General features: G+C 53.8%; 4 protein-coding genes across 4 annotated transcripts; 2 read left to right on the forward strand and 2 right to left on the reverse strand.

Moving 5' to 3' along the window:
• Positions 1–343: 343 nt before the first annotated feature.
• ALT_2157 (anaphase promoting complex subunit 1) lies at positions 344–6,574 on the forward strand (the record flags this gene model as incomplete). Its single annotated transcript, XM_033562042.2, has 1 exon — positions 344–6,574. The coding sequence occupies one exon, from the start codon at positions 344–346 to the stop codon at positions 6,572–6,574; it is 6,231 nt and encodes a 2,076-aa protein (XP_033417933.2).
• A 244-nt stretch (positions 6,575–6,818) lies between these two features.
• ALT_2158 (RPAP1 family protein) lies at positions 6,819–8,285 on the reverse strand (the record flags this gene model as incomplete). The annotated part of the gene is made up of 1 exon (XM_033562043.1): positions 6,819–8,285. The coding sequence occupies one exon, from the start codon at positions 8,283–8,285 to the stop codon at positions 6,819–6,821; it is 1,467 nt and encodes a 488-aa protein (XP_033417934.1).
• Positions 8,286–9,855: 1,570 nt separating this feature from the next.
• Positions 9,856–12,429, forward strand: ALT_2159 (HUN domain-containing protein; the record flags this gene model as incomplete). Its single annotated transcript, XM_033562044.2, has 2 exons — positions 9,856–11,951; positions 12,033–12,429. The coding sequence occupies 2 exons, from the start codon at positions 9,856–9,858 to the stop codon at positions 12,427–12,429; spliced, it is 2,493 nt and encodes an 830-aa protein (XP_033417935.1).
• An 881-nt stretch (positions 12,430–13,310) lies between these two features.
• ste7 (MAP kinase kinase Ste7) lies at positions 13,311–15,132 on the reverse strand (the record flags this gene model as incomplete). The annotated part of the gene is made up of 4 exons (XM_033562045.2): positions 13,311–13,937; positions 14,002–14,539; positions 14,610–14,767; positions 14,845–15,132. The coding sequence occupies 4 exons, from the start codon at positions 15,130–15,132 to the stop codon at positions 13,311–13,313; spliced, it is 1,611 nt and encodes a 536-aa protein (XP_033417936.2).
• Between the last annotated feature and the right edge of the window lie 2 nt (positions 15,133–15,134).

Genomic DNA, 15,134 nt, shown 5'->3' on the forward strand with positions numbered 1-15,134 from the left:
GAAGTTGGTAGACGATAGGAGCTTAATTCGGAAGAGAGGAAAAGAGAAGGGCTAAAATCCGGTCTGGAGGACAGAAGAGAAGGAATGATGAGGATGAGCGAGGTGGTTGTATTGTGGTGTGTTGTGTTTTGTCTCCGCGGCAGAAAATACTCATGATCACCAAAAGTTGATTCTGCCGCGTCGCGCGTCAACCATTCAAGTGAGAACTAGATAGTTCTCTTGCGACTCAACAGCACAGTCTGCCAATTCTTAAGAGTCTGCATGGACTGACAATGGATATGTTCTCAATCCTGGCTCCTCTTGCCAGTGAAATTTTGAGTATACTCGCAATTCCGCGTCGATAATGGCGTCCGTTCGTTCCTTAGGCCTCCACGAACCCTCGGCCTTACCTTTCCTTGTCGCAGAGGATCTCCTGCCTCCTGATCCGTCAGAGAATCAATACGAATGGCATACAACGGTCGATGAAGGTTCGAATGGGCCGGTGGATGATGAACTTGTCTGGACTACAAGCTGCGTTGTTTGGTCTCGAGCGGGAGTCGTGAAGAGGGTGTTCCGGTTGGATATCGAGCGAGAGGAGATCAAACATGCTCTTTTTACAAGATTCTCCATTGAAAAGCGTACTGAGTCAGCTGGAGGAACTACGCAGGCACACGGGCTCAATGGCAACTCAGGCAGCGAGCCTGGCCAGAGCCGTAGTCCGCAAAACCAACCATCACAGAACTCCCCCGGGACATTGCCGAGTCTGCATGATCGACCTGCTCAAGGATCGCAAGCTGTTGAGAATGGGGATAGCTCGAGAGCCTTGGTTGTGGTACTCAAATCACAAGCCCACATCTTCTTCCTAAACGGCAATAGCCATGTCATTCCTATGCCTTTTGAGGTTGATTCGGTATTTGCGACCCCTCGAGGTCTTCTCTTCCAAAGAAAAATGCAAGAGGAAGATACTAGTATTTACCCTATGGCGCCTCCAAATTCATTCATCTCATCATTTCCTACCAGCGACTTCCGCGCCTCTCAATCCCTGGAGCTGCCCTCTGGCAAAGCCAAACGACCATCATTGACCATTTCTCCTGCTCAGAACGCTGCTTTGGACTCGCGAGCTACTAAAAATGCGAATCTACCCCGGGTGTTCTCTCTCATGGACCCACACTCTGAAATGGGCCTGGTTGTGACCAAACAGTCCTCACGTTGGTTACAGAGTAGTATCAACAGCAAACCCTCTGGCCTGGATGTCCTTGATCCTGCCGATGAAATCGTATACGTTTCCCCAAACAATGAACTCTTGGGATCTAGCCGGGCTCTGAGTAAGAGTCCGTTGATCCTCGTGGTAACCGTCAACATGAATACTGGGCTGTACACTCTTTGGACGGCACGGTATAGAGAAGAGGAGACTGGTCCTTCCTCCAAGAAACAACGGAGGCGAGAGACAGGGGGCACGCGATCCAAACGTCGTAGTTCGCATTTCAGCATGGCGACAGGAGCGACCACGCCTGCTGCACGCCCGTCCGCGACCAGGGAGAGCTTCGGTCCCCGAGGCGACAATTGGAACGCGTCTGGCTTCTCCCACTCCCAGTACTCCGTCGACAGCAGGCCGGATGAGGATGACCTCGCATCAAGATTGGGCCAGGACTTTGGCGATCTCGGTGTTCCGTCTAAGACATCACGGCGGGTGAGTTCCATGCTCGCTCGCGCTGATCTTGCGAGCAGCCAGGATAGAATCGCATTCTCGGATCTCGCTACAGGAAGTCAAACAGGCACCGTACCTCATGGGGGCTTGCGTCAATCCATTGGCGGAACCAGCACTCGTGGGAGCTTTGGATTTAATCCACGTGGTTCGCTGCCACCGGGGACCGGCTCCGTATACAGCACCGCAAGCAGTTTCATCGATGCACCGGTCGATCGTCTACTCGAAGAACTAAACGACGATAGCCTATTTGAGGGGTTTGGCAATATGGAACTTAAGGAGGCGACGTCTGGGCTGCCGGAAGAGGTTTTGCTTTCGAAAGTAGAAAGCTTCTCGACGAGATTTGCTGGCACTTTTCAAACTCCCGTCAGGTCTTTTAAGCCTTCTCGAAGAGTGAAAATCGTTACTCTGTGCCCCTCGGAATGTGGAATCACGCAGAACGGAAATTCGGCTGCTCTGGCTGTCTACCTTTTGGACCAGGACGCAAAATCGATGACCGTTGTGAATCTACGCACTGACAGGGTAGCACTGCCGAAGAAAGATGCACTGACTGCCAAGAAACAGCGAAAGAAGGCCTCTTCTGAAGAGCGTTCTTTACTCGTCCAGGCGACGGGCATACATCACTTCGCAGATATTCAAGACGCCTGCAGAGTTGTTGATGGTCAGACTTCACGCATCTTGACACTTGGAGCAGCGCACAATGGTGAGAACGGATTGTACCTGCAAAGCCCATGGAGCAACCCTATCAGAGTCGATATTCCCCACAATCTAATGCTGTATGAAAGATATGGCGTGTCCTCCAGCGCATCATCTAATCGCCCCCGAGAAAGTGGTATGAATCGTATAATGACTGATGGCCCGGTATCAATATCTGGTCTTGACCATCCGTCTGTTCGAGGAAAATTCGATGTGATCGACGCCACGAAAAGAAGACACAAGCTACAGATACAGATGGAGCCCAGCAATGAGCTTGTGAAGAACGTCATTCGAATCTGTAAATTTGTTTTGCGTGACTTTGAGAAAGCTGGTGATGGTATATTGGCTGGATGGTGGGAAACGGTTAAGTGGCTCCGTGCGAGAGAGACTGGCGAGACTGACCTCGAATGGACTGCAATGACAATTGTTTTGTTCGCAATGGCGTTGCAATTCATTGACAGTGATCAAACCCCCGTCAAACAAGCACGTCGAAAGAAGGGTCTCCTTAGGTCCAGCAGCGGAAGCTATGTCGACTTGGAGAGCTGGGAGTCGATGTTGGACAAAGAATCAAGCTCTTCTGGCGTTGTAGCGCCTTGGATGGCCAGCAGTTCTTGGGGATGGATCCTCGAGCAAGATGCAGAACAAGATGCTGTCAAGTCTCAGGGAAGGAACGCTCGAAAGATTGACCAGCAGGGTTCTAAGGGATCAACGTTTCGAACAAACACGTATTTGGTCCGATGCATAGCTCTGGCCCGGGAATTTCTGCGGACTCCTCAGGGTAACTCGACGATCGGACCAAACGGCCATCTTCCTACTGCGCTCTCCTGCAATGATACTCTCCGGCGGACCGCCCTGTGTACGATTGTAGTAGGCTTACATCTGTTCAGGGAGGAACAGAAGCTTTCAATCTGTGATGCCGAGCATGAACGTAAACCCTTGGGTCTCCTTGCACCCGTTCTGGCCCAAATCGGTGGCTGGCTCGGATGGACGTCCTGGACATGGGCCGACGATGCATACTACGGCTCTGAGATGGCGAGTATGGAACGGTGGCAGTTTGAAGCTTCTCGCATCTCGATGATGGATATTCCTCCAGAGCCCTTTGCGCCTCCTTCGATTTTCGCTCACCTGGAGACTGCATGGGGCAAGCGCTCCTCGCCGTTCTTCACACTCCTGGACCTTGTCAGCACATCGGAGAGCGCTCCACGCAATGGAAAGTTATGGCAGGAGTGTTTTAGGCTCACGCCGAGGACACTGGCTCTCAATGGGCTCCTTTCCGAAATACACGACATCTCGTCCTCATTTGACAGGGTCAAGCTCCTTCACCGTTGGGGTCTTACCAGGAACGTTGTCGAGACCTTCCCAGAAGGCGTCAGTACGCCGCTGTATGAAGCGATCATGCGTACACAGACCCAGGCCTCTGCGTCCTGGAATGCGAGTCTTTTAGAACTTGTCGAGCGAGAGGATCTGAGCATGTCCATGAATACGGATACACCATATCCACCTTCGGTACCTCCCCAACCCTCCCTATCGCACGATGCAGTGCGCGACTTCCATCACATCGGTGGCTCAGCACTCGAAATTGACACGATTAACTCGTTTGAGGCTTCTGCAGAGGCTGATCGGTTCTCTATAACACGGCTGATCTTCAAGGACGATAAACGCTTCATAGAAGCGGCCAAACTGCTCAATCAATCCAAAGCTCCCGTGGCAGAGTGCATTCCAGAGCCCGACTGGACCGATTCAGACTTACTTGAGGCGCAAAAGGAGGTGGTGCAACTCGTCACTCTCCGGACCCTGTCGATCCCTGCCGGCCGAGCCATGCTTGCTTTCAGCGGACGCTTGCCTCTGTTGACAGAGAAGCTTCCAATTCCGTCATTTTCGCTGCAGTGCGTTATGAAGCCGTCAAACGTGACAGTCAGCGCCGAAAGAGCATCTTTCAGCGAAGAAAAGGTGTGCTGGGCCTTCTTTCACAACGGCGTGTCCACTGGGCTCGCTATCTCCAAAAAGTCAAAAGGGATCGACACCTCATGGATCCTTTTCAATAAGCCACAGGAGCTGACCAATCGACATGCGGGCTTCTTGCTGGCCTTGGGTCTCAATGGGCACCTCAAATCGCTGGCCAAGTGGGTAGCTTTTAAGTATTTGACCCCTAAGCACACAATGACATCGATCGGTCTCTTACTTGGTCTCTCGGCGTCTTATCTGGGCACAATGGACACCCTTATCACACGGTTGCTGTCGGTACACGTTACGCGAATGCTGCCTCTTGGAGCGGCCGAACTCAACCTATCACCGCTGACACAGACGGCTGGCATCATGGGAATCGGCCTTCTCTACTGTAACTCTCAGCATCGAAGGATGAGCGAGGTGATGTTGTCTGAAATCGAAAATGCGGAACAAGAGGAGAGTTCGCCGTCGCATGAGGATCTGCGTGACGAAGGCTACCGGCTGGCGGCCGGGTTCGCCCTTGGCTTCATCAATCTAGGCAAAGGCAAAGACCTGAGAGGCATGCGGGACATGCATATTGTGGAAAGACTCTTGGCCATTGCGGTAGGCACGAAGACTGTTCACTTGGCTCATGTGCTCGATCGAGCCACCGCTGGTGCTACCGTTGCCCTTACGATCATCTTCATGAAGACAAATGATGAGGTCCTAGCGCGGAAGATTGATATCCCTGATACCACTGTCCGTTTTGACTATGTACGACCGGACCTCTTCCTCCTACGGACGCTGGCTCGACATGTCATCATGTGGGATAGCATACGACCCAGCTATGATTGGATTATCGAGAGTCTCCCTAAGATCTATCGACGTCGCTACCGGCTAACAGGCGTCAGCCGCCTGAAGAGTGACGACATGCCTTTCTTCAACATTATTGCTGGGCTCTGCTTCGCTCTTGGTTTGCGCTTCGCGGGCTCAGCCCAGCCAGCCGTTCGCGACCTGCTTATCTCTTACCTGGACCAATTTATCCGCATCTGCAGACTCCCAGCCGTGAATTATGACGGGCGACTGACCAGGAATTCGGTCCGAAACTGTCAGGACATTGTTGCACTCTCCGCGGCGACCGTAATGGCTGGGACGGGAGACCTAGCGCTATTTCGACGATTGCGGTTGCTGCATGGCCGCGTGGACGCCGACACGCCGTATGGAAGCCACATGGCCGCGCACATGGCCATCGGGCTGCTCTTCCTGGGCGGAGGCAGTTATACGGTTGGCACCTCCGACCTGGCGATCGCCTCGCTGATCTGCTCACTGTATCCCATTTTCCCAACGACGGTGCTAGACAACAAATGCCACCTCCAGGCGTTCCGGCACCTGTGGGTTCTCGCCGCCGAACCGCGTTGTCTTGTGCCCCGGGACATTGATTCTCGCCGCCCGATCCATCTCCCCATCACCGTAACGAACACAAGCGGCCAGAGACAAACCGTGACGGCGCCCTGTCTCCTGCCCGATCTGGACAGCATCGCGAAAGTGGAAATCCGCAGCGCCGACTACTGGCCCCTCGTCCTGGACTTTACGCAGAACAAGCGGCTGTACGACAAGTTCCGGCACGGGGACCAGTCTGTCTATCTGCGACGCAAGGCGACGTACAACCCCACCGGATCCTCCGTGTTCGTGGCGACCCTGTCCGGCCTCAGCGAGGCGCAGGACGTGCTCCCGTCATCCGCAGCCACAGCAAACCCAGGCCGTCGACTCCCCCCCGCCGCGCCGCCCAAGGCCGTCGCGCTGCTTGCCTCGGGCTCCAAGCTCGTCCATCGCGCGACGCCGTCACAGAGCATGTGGGACTGGATCTTCAACCTCGAGTCCCTGCAAGGGCTCGACATCCACGAGAGGTCACTAGTGCTGCCGGCCTCGTTCCCCGCACGGGTTCGGTACATGGGGGCGACTGGTGGGCCGGGGGATGCGCCGTGGCTGCGCGTCTCGGCCGTGGACAGCAAATTGGTGATCGAGAGCAGCGTGCAGCATGTGATCCGCGCGGCTGGCGGGCGGGGCGCGGACGCCGACGAGGTCCGCGACCGCCTCTGGCAGCTGCGGCTGCTGTACAGCTGGCTTGACCATGTCCGCGCGGGAGAGGAGACGGAGGCGAACGGCGACGACGAGGTTGCTGCGTCCAAGGGGTTATGGCTGCGGCGGGAGTTTCTGGAAGAAACCCGGTGGAAGATTTGGGGGGTGCAGATGGGGGGAGTACCATGACTTACGCGGGACCAGAAGGAGATGGAACTGAGTGGTTACTACAAGTCTTATTTGAGCGTATGACTACGATGAATATGTGTTTATGTGAGATCCATGAGTCTAGCGGCATGGCATAGAGGATAGAGGTGACTACAATGACTCAAGGGTATTTAATTCGTCATGGCATCGTGATTTGTGGTAGCATAATAATATATGATACAAGATGCAAGTTTTTGATCCGGCATATGCGGAAATTGCCGACAGACTACTGCGATCGGATAGTATTCTCCTTTAGGATCCCCCGATCCCCTCCTCCGCCCATCTGCCAGAGCCAAACGCCTTCCACAGCCCAAGCGGAGGCACTGGCATGACGACCGATCCCAGTTGCCCCTTTCGGCACTGCAGTACCTTGCGCTGGCAACGGAGAAGGGTCGTTCGAATCAGCTGCCGTTGAGTCACGGGCGGCAGCTGAACGAGTCGGGCCGGCGGGAGCGCCGTCTGCTTCGACGAGCATGCCGGCGACTACGCCCTCGCGCTCGATCACGGACCATAAGCCCTCGACCAAAGGGCTGCCGCGTTCCCCGAACTGGCCCTTGCCCAGGCGGAACAGGATACGGCCGAGCACTTGCCAGGCGATGCACCGTTGAGCGGGGAAGGTCGAACGACTGAGGATGGCGAGTTCGGGAATGGTGTAGCCGGCAGCATGCGGATCCTTGCCGTGGTGATGCAGACCGAGAGTGGTGGGGAGGGAGAGCGAAGTGGCGGGGGAGAGGACATTGCCAATGAGGGAGAATCGGAGAGCGGAGGGATGGACGGCCTCTGCACTACTTGCAGGGTGGTAGGCGGACGTCGAGTCAGGATCTTCCGGATCGGCTGAGGGCGGCTGCAGCCAGGAGAGCGCTGATGGATCGTGAGACATTTCGGGGAAATAATGGGCTTGGAGGTCAGACAGGAAAGAAGGAGACGAAGGATCGAGATTTGGTGGCTTGTCTTGGCGCGGAGGTGTAGGAAAATGAAAGGCCTCGTGACTGGGCATTTCAGACGCTGGATGGAGGTCGACCGGTGGTTGAGCTGGAGGAAGGTCTTCTGGCGTGAGAACGGAAGATGATACTGCGGGGGGAGTTCTCTTGAGTTGCGATCGCTCCTGCTTCTCTGTTGCTGTCTTGGAATCTTCTTCGACGTCGAACGAGACTGATTTCTTGGGTTTCGCCGTAGAAGCATCTTGCGCTGATGATGCAGACGAGAGGGCTGGCTCTGGTTGTGAGGAGCTTTTCTCGGATGTGGTGATAGGGTCGTCATCGTCGATCCGTGCGCGACGGAGGAATCTCTCGAGCAAGGACGGGTTCAATGAAGACATCAGCTCCTCCCGCTCCTGTTGAATCTGGGCCGGTGACATGGATGCCAGTTGCCGACGGTTCTCTTCATCGATGCTCTTTTTTTCATCGGAAAGGGTGTTAGAAGGAGTCTCCGCAGGCGGCGGTGCCGATTCTTGTTGTTTGTTCGCTCTACGCTGCTTGAAAGCAGACTGATTCACACGCCGTCGATGTTGAGGGAAGCCTGTTGATGCGGTGGAGGGTTTAGGAGCTGGGGGGACGACAGCGGAGGGGGAGCGCTCGCGGATTTCGCCTATCAGACCGAGAGAGGAGGAGCTGAGGGAAGGTTGTGAAGAATCGAGATCAAGGTCCGCATCATCATCGAGATTGAGAGTAAAGCGTTGGCCTCGAAATGCCATGATGAAGAATAGTTCTGGAGTTATCTCGAATGGAGCTATTCAGAAGTGAAAGTTGGGCGGGGGAAGAGGTAAAAATAATAATAATAATAATAAAATAATGAAATCATCTGATGCGGCTCAAAAGCCTAAATTGGAACCCAGAAGGCACTAGTCTCAATAAGGAATAGTGGTGCGTTTACACGCCTTTCCTAAGAAGGCTAGTGTGAATGTATACTCCGTGCATCGAGGTACTTGCCGATTCAGGCAGGTACCTCACCTCAACGCGCTGCACTCTCTCCCCTCTTTGCCTTGGCCAGCTGGACCAATATGTATACTACTGGGGATTTGATTGACTGAGATGGTTATTAAATAGTGTCTTTCTCTGACTCTCTATAAGGTCAAAAATCTCCGGTATCATCGTTAGTCCAGACCGTCCGATAACTTTACACGGGAATTATCCGAGGACGAGGAAGCTATCTTCGTAATTGATGGTAAGACGGATTCCATTGACCGATTTAATGATGCAGCAAGAGTATAAGTCATTTACTATTGAGCAATTGCCATGATATACCGGGTGTCTGCCTGAGACATGCGTTGACGAGCGAATCCCCTGTTCTCTTCCATACAGAGGAGTATCACCCTAGATGAACATCAAAGTGACCGACTTGGATAGGTAAGTACCAGAACTCCCTCTGGGATTGGACAACAAGTGCTCAATGAAATGAAATAGAATCAAGACGTAGACTAGTTCAGAATGCTGTTCGGCTGGAGATATAAGAAGAGAGATGGTCCATGACTCCATAGTCCATACTCCGTAGAGTGGCAGACTAATAATCACTTGATATCAAGCCATGTACCTAACGATCGGTACTTACTCCGTGCGTATGATCAAATCATATCAGATCAATAAGATCTTCCTTCTGTCTTTTTGCTTCTCTCTTTCTTTCTGATGACGCTGGATTCTTGATTGACTGATTCTTCCCTTTTTTTCCCTTCCTTTCCTTCTCCTCCCTTCCCCCCCTTTCTTCTCTTCCTTTTCCCTTCTTCCTCTTCCCTTCTGTCCTCATCCTACCGTATGATGGTTCGCTTAGCTTAAGATCCGTCTGATATAGGAACTTCAAGCACTGTGCGGACCATCCAGAGTAGATAGCTTGTCCCTGTCCTTGTTCTTGTTCGTGTCTCTTTCTTCTTCTCTTTCTTCTCTTGTCTTTTGTCTCCCCGTTCGTATCTCCGCTTTCTGTCTCCCTCTATCCCCGTCCTGATCTCCATCCCCTTTACTCCATACTAAGTACTACCCGTCTCTCTCATTTTTTTTCTCGGTTCATCCTCCCGATAATCTATTTGGTTCTATTTGATCATCTCCAAACGGAGTCCTCCACCCATCCTCCATCCCGGATCCCCTCCATCTTCTTGTTTTCTTCTACCCAAACTGCACAATTTTCAGGCCAACCTTGACGCGACAACCACCAGATATCAACATCCCCAACTATTACCCCCCAGATCTTCCGTTTATACGTGCAAACAAAACTCATCCTCGCCATCGTCAGGGAATAGCTCTTAGCTTCTTCATTTCTTTTTTCCTTTTTCAATCATGTCTGCCGATCCGCCGGAAAATGGCTGGCCTGGCAAAGAGGAGGAGTCGCTGTCGTCCATCGACTCCAACGCCCGACCCCGACGGGCCTCCGCCACCACTCGACGGTCGCGTCGCAAGAAGGACGACGACACCGAGGCCATTCAGAAAGATCTCGCTAGGTCAAAAGCCCAAAAGGACAACAACAATTCAAAAGATGGCGCAAAGGACACCAAGGATAAACCCAAACCCCGGGGAAGTCGTCGCCAACGAGAGAAGTCCACCTCCACCAATCCCAATAACAGTACCACTACCGCCAGCAGCAACAACATCAGCAGTAATAATAATAACAACCACGACAACCCGAGTACAACAGCTCCCCACGATCAGAACTCGTCGAACAACTCTCGCAAGAAACCAAAGCTGGAGCCAACACCTCCCGACGAGATTTCCAAGAGTATCTCCGTGAGCTCCATCACGACCCCGTCTGCTCCTGCTCCTGCTCCTGCGCCCGCGTCAACGACAACGCCAACGTCAACTGGCCGCTCTCCGCACCTCGCAGCCTCATCCGCCTTACACCTCCACCAACCTTCTCAGCATGAGCAACAGCACCAGCATCATCCCCAGCTCAATCCCTCATCCTCTCTTCCTCCCTACTCGAATTCAACCCCGACTCAGACCCTGAATCATGCGCCGTCCCCCGCTTATGCGATGAACCATCATTCTCTTCATCCTCCACGGCCTCAATCCCAACCACCTCCCCCTGCTCCTCCTCAGAGGAGGAGCGGTCAGAACTATGATCCCATTCGTTCAGCCTTTGATACAGCCTCTTCTGCTCCGGCTCCCGCGACAACCAGTCCCCCCGCGCAGAATCATTCCCCGCGCAACACGTTCCGTGCAAGTGCCTCGCCGGCCATCTCCAGTATCATCGATCCACCCCAGACGACTTCAACACAACACATCTACTCGCCAATTCCGCGGCCCTCACCGAGCCATATTCCGTCGACGCTCTCGTCCCCGGGAATACACCCCAATGCCCCACAATCAGTCCATCCTTCACTGGCACCCTCCCCTTTGCCGGCGACCTCCCCCTCTCATGGTTCTATTCTCGCCCCTCAGCATCCACTGTCACTAGCCTCGCAGCCACAACAATCGTCGCCACCCTATTCACATCGCTCTCCCTATCCGCCTCAGCAGCAACTACCACAACCGCAGCCTCCGCGTTCTCCGCGCAACGAACACAAGCCCGTCGCGGCAGCTCCAGAGCCCGTCCCACCCACTGAGGCACCGCAGAAATCGTCTCCGAAGCAGGAGGCAGAGCCCCCGATTCTGCCTAAGAAACAGTCCCTCACAAAACCCGCCTCTCCTCCAGGAGAACCAGCCGCGATGGATGTGGATACGGATGAACCTGCTCAGCCCACTGCAGAAGCCAAGGCTTCCAAGAAGGAAAAGGGAACAACTGCCACCACTACCACCGCCCCTTCCTCCAATGCGGCATCGCCGAAGCCCTCGCGTCCTGTCAAGGAAGCGCCGCCTCCACTACCCCAAGGTTCCGGGTTGATCTCCAACGCACTATTTGGAACCGATGACACTCGCCCCTCCGGTTCATCTCGCACCTCGCCCAACATTATTCTACACATTCCCCTGCAGCGGGACGGCAATCAAATCATCAACTTTGCCCGTATGGCGGAAGAGCAATACGGTTTCGCTGCCTTGCATCCTCGACTGGCCGCGCACAAGGAGCGACTGGCTCGCGTTGCGGCGGCAGGTGCGGCGTTGGAGCGGAACGAAAAGGGTGGCAAGGGCCTATCTGCGGGAGAAAGCGCGGACGAGGATCTCAGTCTGGACGTCGATCGTGATAGCGACCTTGATGGCGATGTCTCGATGGGTGGTGTAGGTGCAAATGCCGTGGCGGCCACAAACGGTGCGACAGGGACCGATGCCTCAGATGGAAAGAAGAAACGCCGCAAGAAGAAAATGGAAGAGTATGACCGGGATGATCCTTTTGTAGACGACAGCGAGTTGGCTTGGCAGGAACATGCGGCCGCTAGCAAGGACGGGTTCTTTGTGTACAGTGGACCGCTCGTCCCGGAGGGAGAGAAGGTCCAGGTTGAACGGTGAGTTAATCTGCTGTTTTTTATCCTTTTTTTCTTCGAAGGAGAGATAATTACGATACAATTACTAACGACGGTTGACAGTGCCGACGGAACTATCAAGCGTGGACGTGGCCGGGGTCGCGGAGGTCGCAGCCGCGGCGGCCCATCGACTCATCAAGTGCCAATTGCCGCGGCGGTCCCTATCTCCCAGGAGACAGGCCTGCCTCTTCGTGGTCCGGGATCCCGTGGTGGCAGCACCACTCGCCGTCCTCGTCCGAGCAAGTCCCGGCAACAGGCGGAACAGGACAAACAGGGCGCCTCTTCGGCAACATCGCAGGGACGCGGCGGCGGAGCAGCTGGCCGCGGAGGAGGCGCCGCTGGAACCCGCGGAGGAAAGACACCATCGATGGTCGAGCTTGCTCCTGCGCCTCGTCCGAGCTTGGCTCCTGCACCGCCAGGGCCCAGTCCTCTGGCTGGTCCAGAAGTGGCGTCAAAGTGAGCTTCCTGCTCCTGCTGATTATCTCCTCTTATGGACGTTTCGCCGATGCGAAGTACAATGATTGCTTTTTTCTCAAGTAAAGGGATGTCCCTTCATTGTTCTGGTGTACGGAGGCATTATGTGGTTAAGTATTGTTTGACTTGGCGTTGGAGGGGTTATGCAGAACAATTGGTATGATGAAAGCCGGAGTGTCAGTGTAACTTTGTCTGCTTGTGGTTCCGGTGAATGGCTGGTGAATCAGAATGACTATCTAGCTCTTTGTTTCTATCCTACAGTGTCACACAGCTTACGGTTGTTTTGATATGTATGAGGTGTGTTGCTTCTTAGTCTAAAGAAGCCTCGATCATCAGAAATCGCTTAAGGTCGAATCATCTGTCATTTGGGTCCTGAGACTGGTTATCAACATCTCTGCTTTGCATGGGGATCGACAGTAGCTGTGTGATGCTACGGTATGATGCCTATTGGCTCAAGACAGTAGCTCTATGATCAGTATATAGTATGTTAAATGCATGGTACGTATCACATAAGAAACACCAGACGGTGACACATGTAGATGCAATGAGAGCCAGCCTCTGATTGGAAAAGTAACCGACTACACAGACATGACAGAGAGAAAAAGGTCCATGCGACGAGAACAGGCTATGGGACATGACGACAGACTCCAAGAGGGGAATTGTGATAAGGTACATATGAAGAAAGAGATAGCCAATGAACGAAGACGCCCTGTCGATGCAAAAGTCGTGGGGAACATTTGGTCAAGTGCGGTCAGTTTTGCTAGTTATTCAACACCGACCAAGTTGGCGGGCCACATGCCATTGAAGCCGGAGACACAAAAAGAAAAAAGAAAAAAAACTGAAGGAGAGGAGGTCCGAAGTTATGGCCTAGACAGCCCCCGTCATATCGCCGCGCGACTGGTTCATCTGGCGCCGCCATGAGCCTCCAGCAGACACTGGAGCCGGCGGAGGTGGTCCGCTGGGGGGAGGGGCGGCACGGATGGGTAAAGTTGCCGTCTGAAGTGGCATTCTCGACTTGGTGTTGTGGGAGCTAGCCGACCGAGAACTGATCTGTGGTCGAGTAGGCGCGTCGATGGCAGACACGGGATCTCCCAGGTAATTGCGAGATGGACGACGGCCAGACCGATACTCCTCCTCTTTAGTTTCCAGCGACAGGTGCTCCAGCGATAAGGGTGGAGGCGACCGGGTTGATCTAGCCAGATGCGGGGATGGGTTTGAGGGGACGTTATAGTGACGGGAGTGGGAAGAGCTTGAGGAGTCGTTGGCAATGTTCAAGGGAATCTCCCCAGATGCGGGCATGTGGCCTGGAGTCCGAGATGGCCTGCTAACGGCGGGCTTTGGAAGTGGCGTGGGATGGCCTGCCTCTTCCTTGAGTGATTTCGGAGCCGGGGGAGCCAAATACGACTTGCGGTTGTGCCTCTCCATCATGCTGATAGCCCATTCCTGAAGATCAACCGGGGTACGTTTGGCGGCCTGCAAGAAAGCATCCTTGTCCTGAGGGGTTGTCAGTGAATGGCTATATAATCCAAGAGCGGGTAGGCCAAAAGACAAGACTTACATAGAGCTCCCGAGGGGTTGGTCGTTCTTCGGGTTTCTTGAGAAGACACTTGGCGACAAATTCATGCAAGATAGGCGGGAAAGCATCGCTCTTAGGCAGTTTGGGTGCAGGCTCGTGAACAATCTGCTGCAAGAGATCCAGAATGCCCATCGGTCCCGCACTGGCGCGATCGCCCGCGGACGAGTCCGATGCATCAAATGGGAAGCGACCAACCGCCAGTTCCATGACCGTTAATCCCACACTCCATACGTCTGATCGCACCGTGTAAGCACCGCCTTGGATTCGCTCGGGTGCCATGTAGGTCGAGGTTCCGACGAAGGTGTCGGCAATCGAGTTGACCGTCTCTGTAGCAACACCGAAGTCGCAAAGCTTGATGTTACCACGGGAGTTCACGAGGATGTTGGACGGCTTGATGTCACGATGCATAATGCGGTGAGCTTCGTAGAGGTACACCAGACCGGCAAGAACCGACTCGGTGATCTTGCCGAGCACATCGACTCGAACAGGTCCAAAATCCTTGGAAATGCGGTCGAGGGAGCTAAATTCAACTAGAGTCAGGGTTTGAAAGAGAATTGCCCAGCTTGGATGACTCCACATGGGATACATACCCGCAGTCCATATATTCCATACATAGAACAATGTCCCTCGCTTCATTTTGGAATGCTCCGTAAAAGGTCACAATGTGAGGGGAGTTGCAATCATGACCAACTTGCAGTTCACGCAAGATCTGCTTTCTCACATTCTCTTTGGCATCCACGCGAATGATCTGCAATCAAGCATAATCCGAAGACCATCGTCAGCAAAACTTCCTCCTTCTCGGTGATCCGGAATGAGAACCAGTACCTTTCTGGCCATCACAACCTTCGTGGATGCGTGCATCACCTTCGATACAGTTCCTCCATTTCCAGCCCCTAGCTCCTTCAGAGTAATCAAATCCTCACTTCGAAGGTCCAGTCGAAATTCCAGCCCAATCTCCAGAGTATCTGTGCGGTTGCTGTCGGTGTTTCCTATGGCACCGGGAATCTGAGCATCACCTTCCGAGGGTTTGGGGAGGGGCTTTGGCGTAGAGTTCAGGGCCAGGCCCTTCACATTCTTCCGTTTCAGCGTTCGAGCTTTGAACTGGTCGGCCATGG

This window comes from Aspergillus lentulus (genome assembly GCF_001445615.1).
Source record: "Aspergillus lentulus DNA, contig: Alt04, strain: IFM 54703, whole genome shotgun sequence".
Lineage (NCBI taxonomy): Eukaryota > Fungi > Ascomycota > Eurotiomycetes > Eurotiales > Aspergillaceae > Aspergillus > Aspergillus lentulus.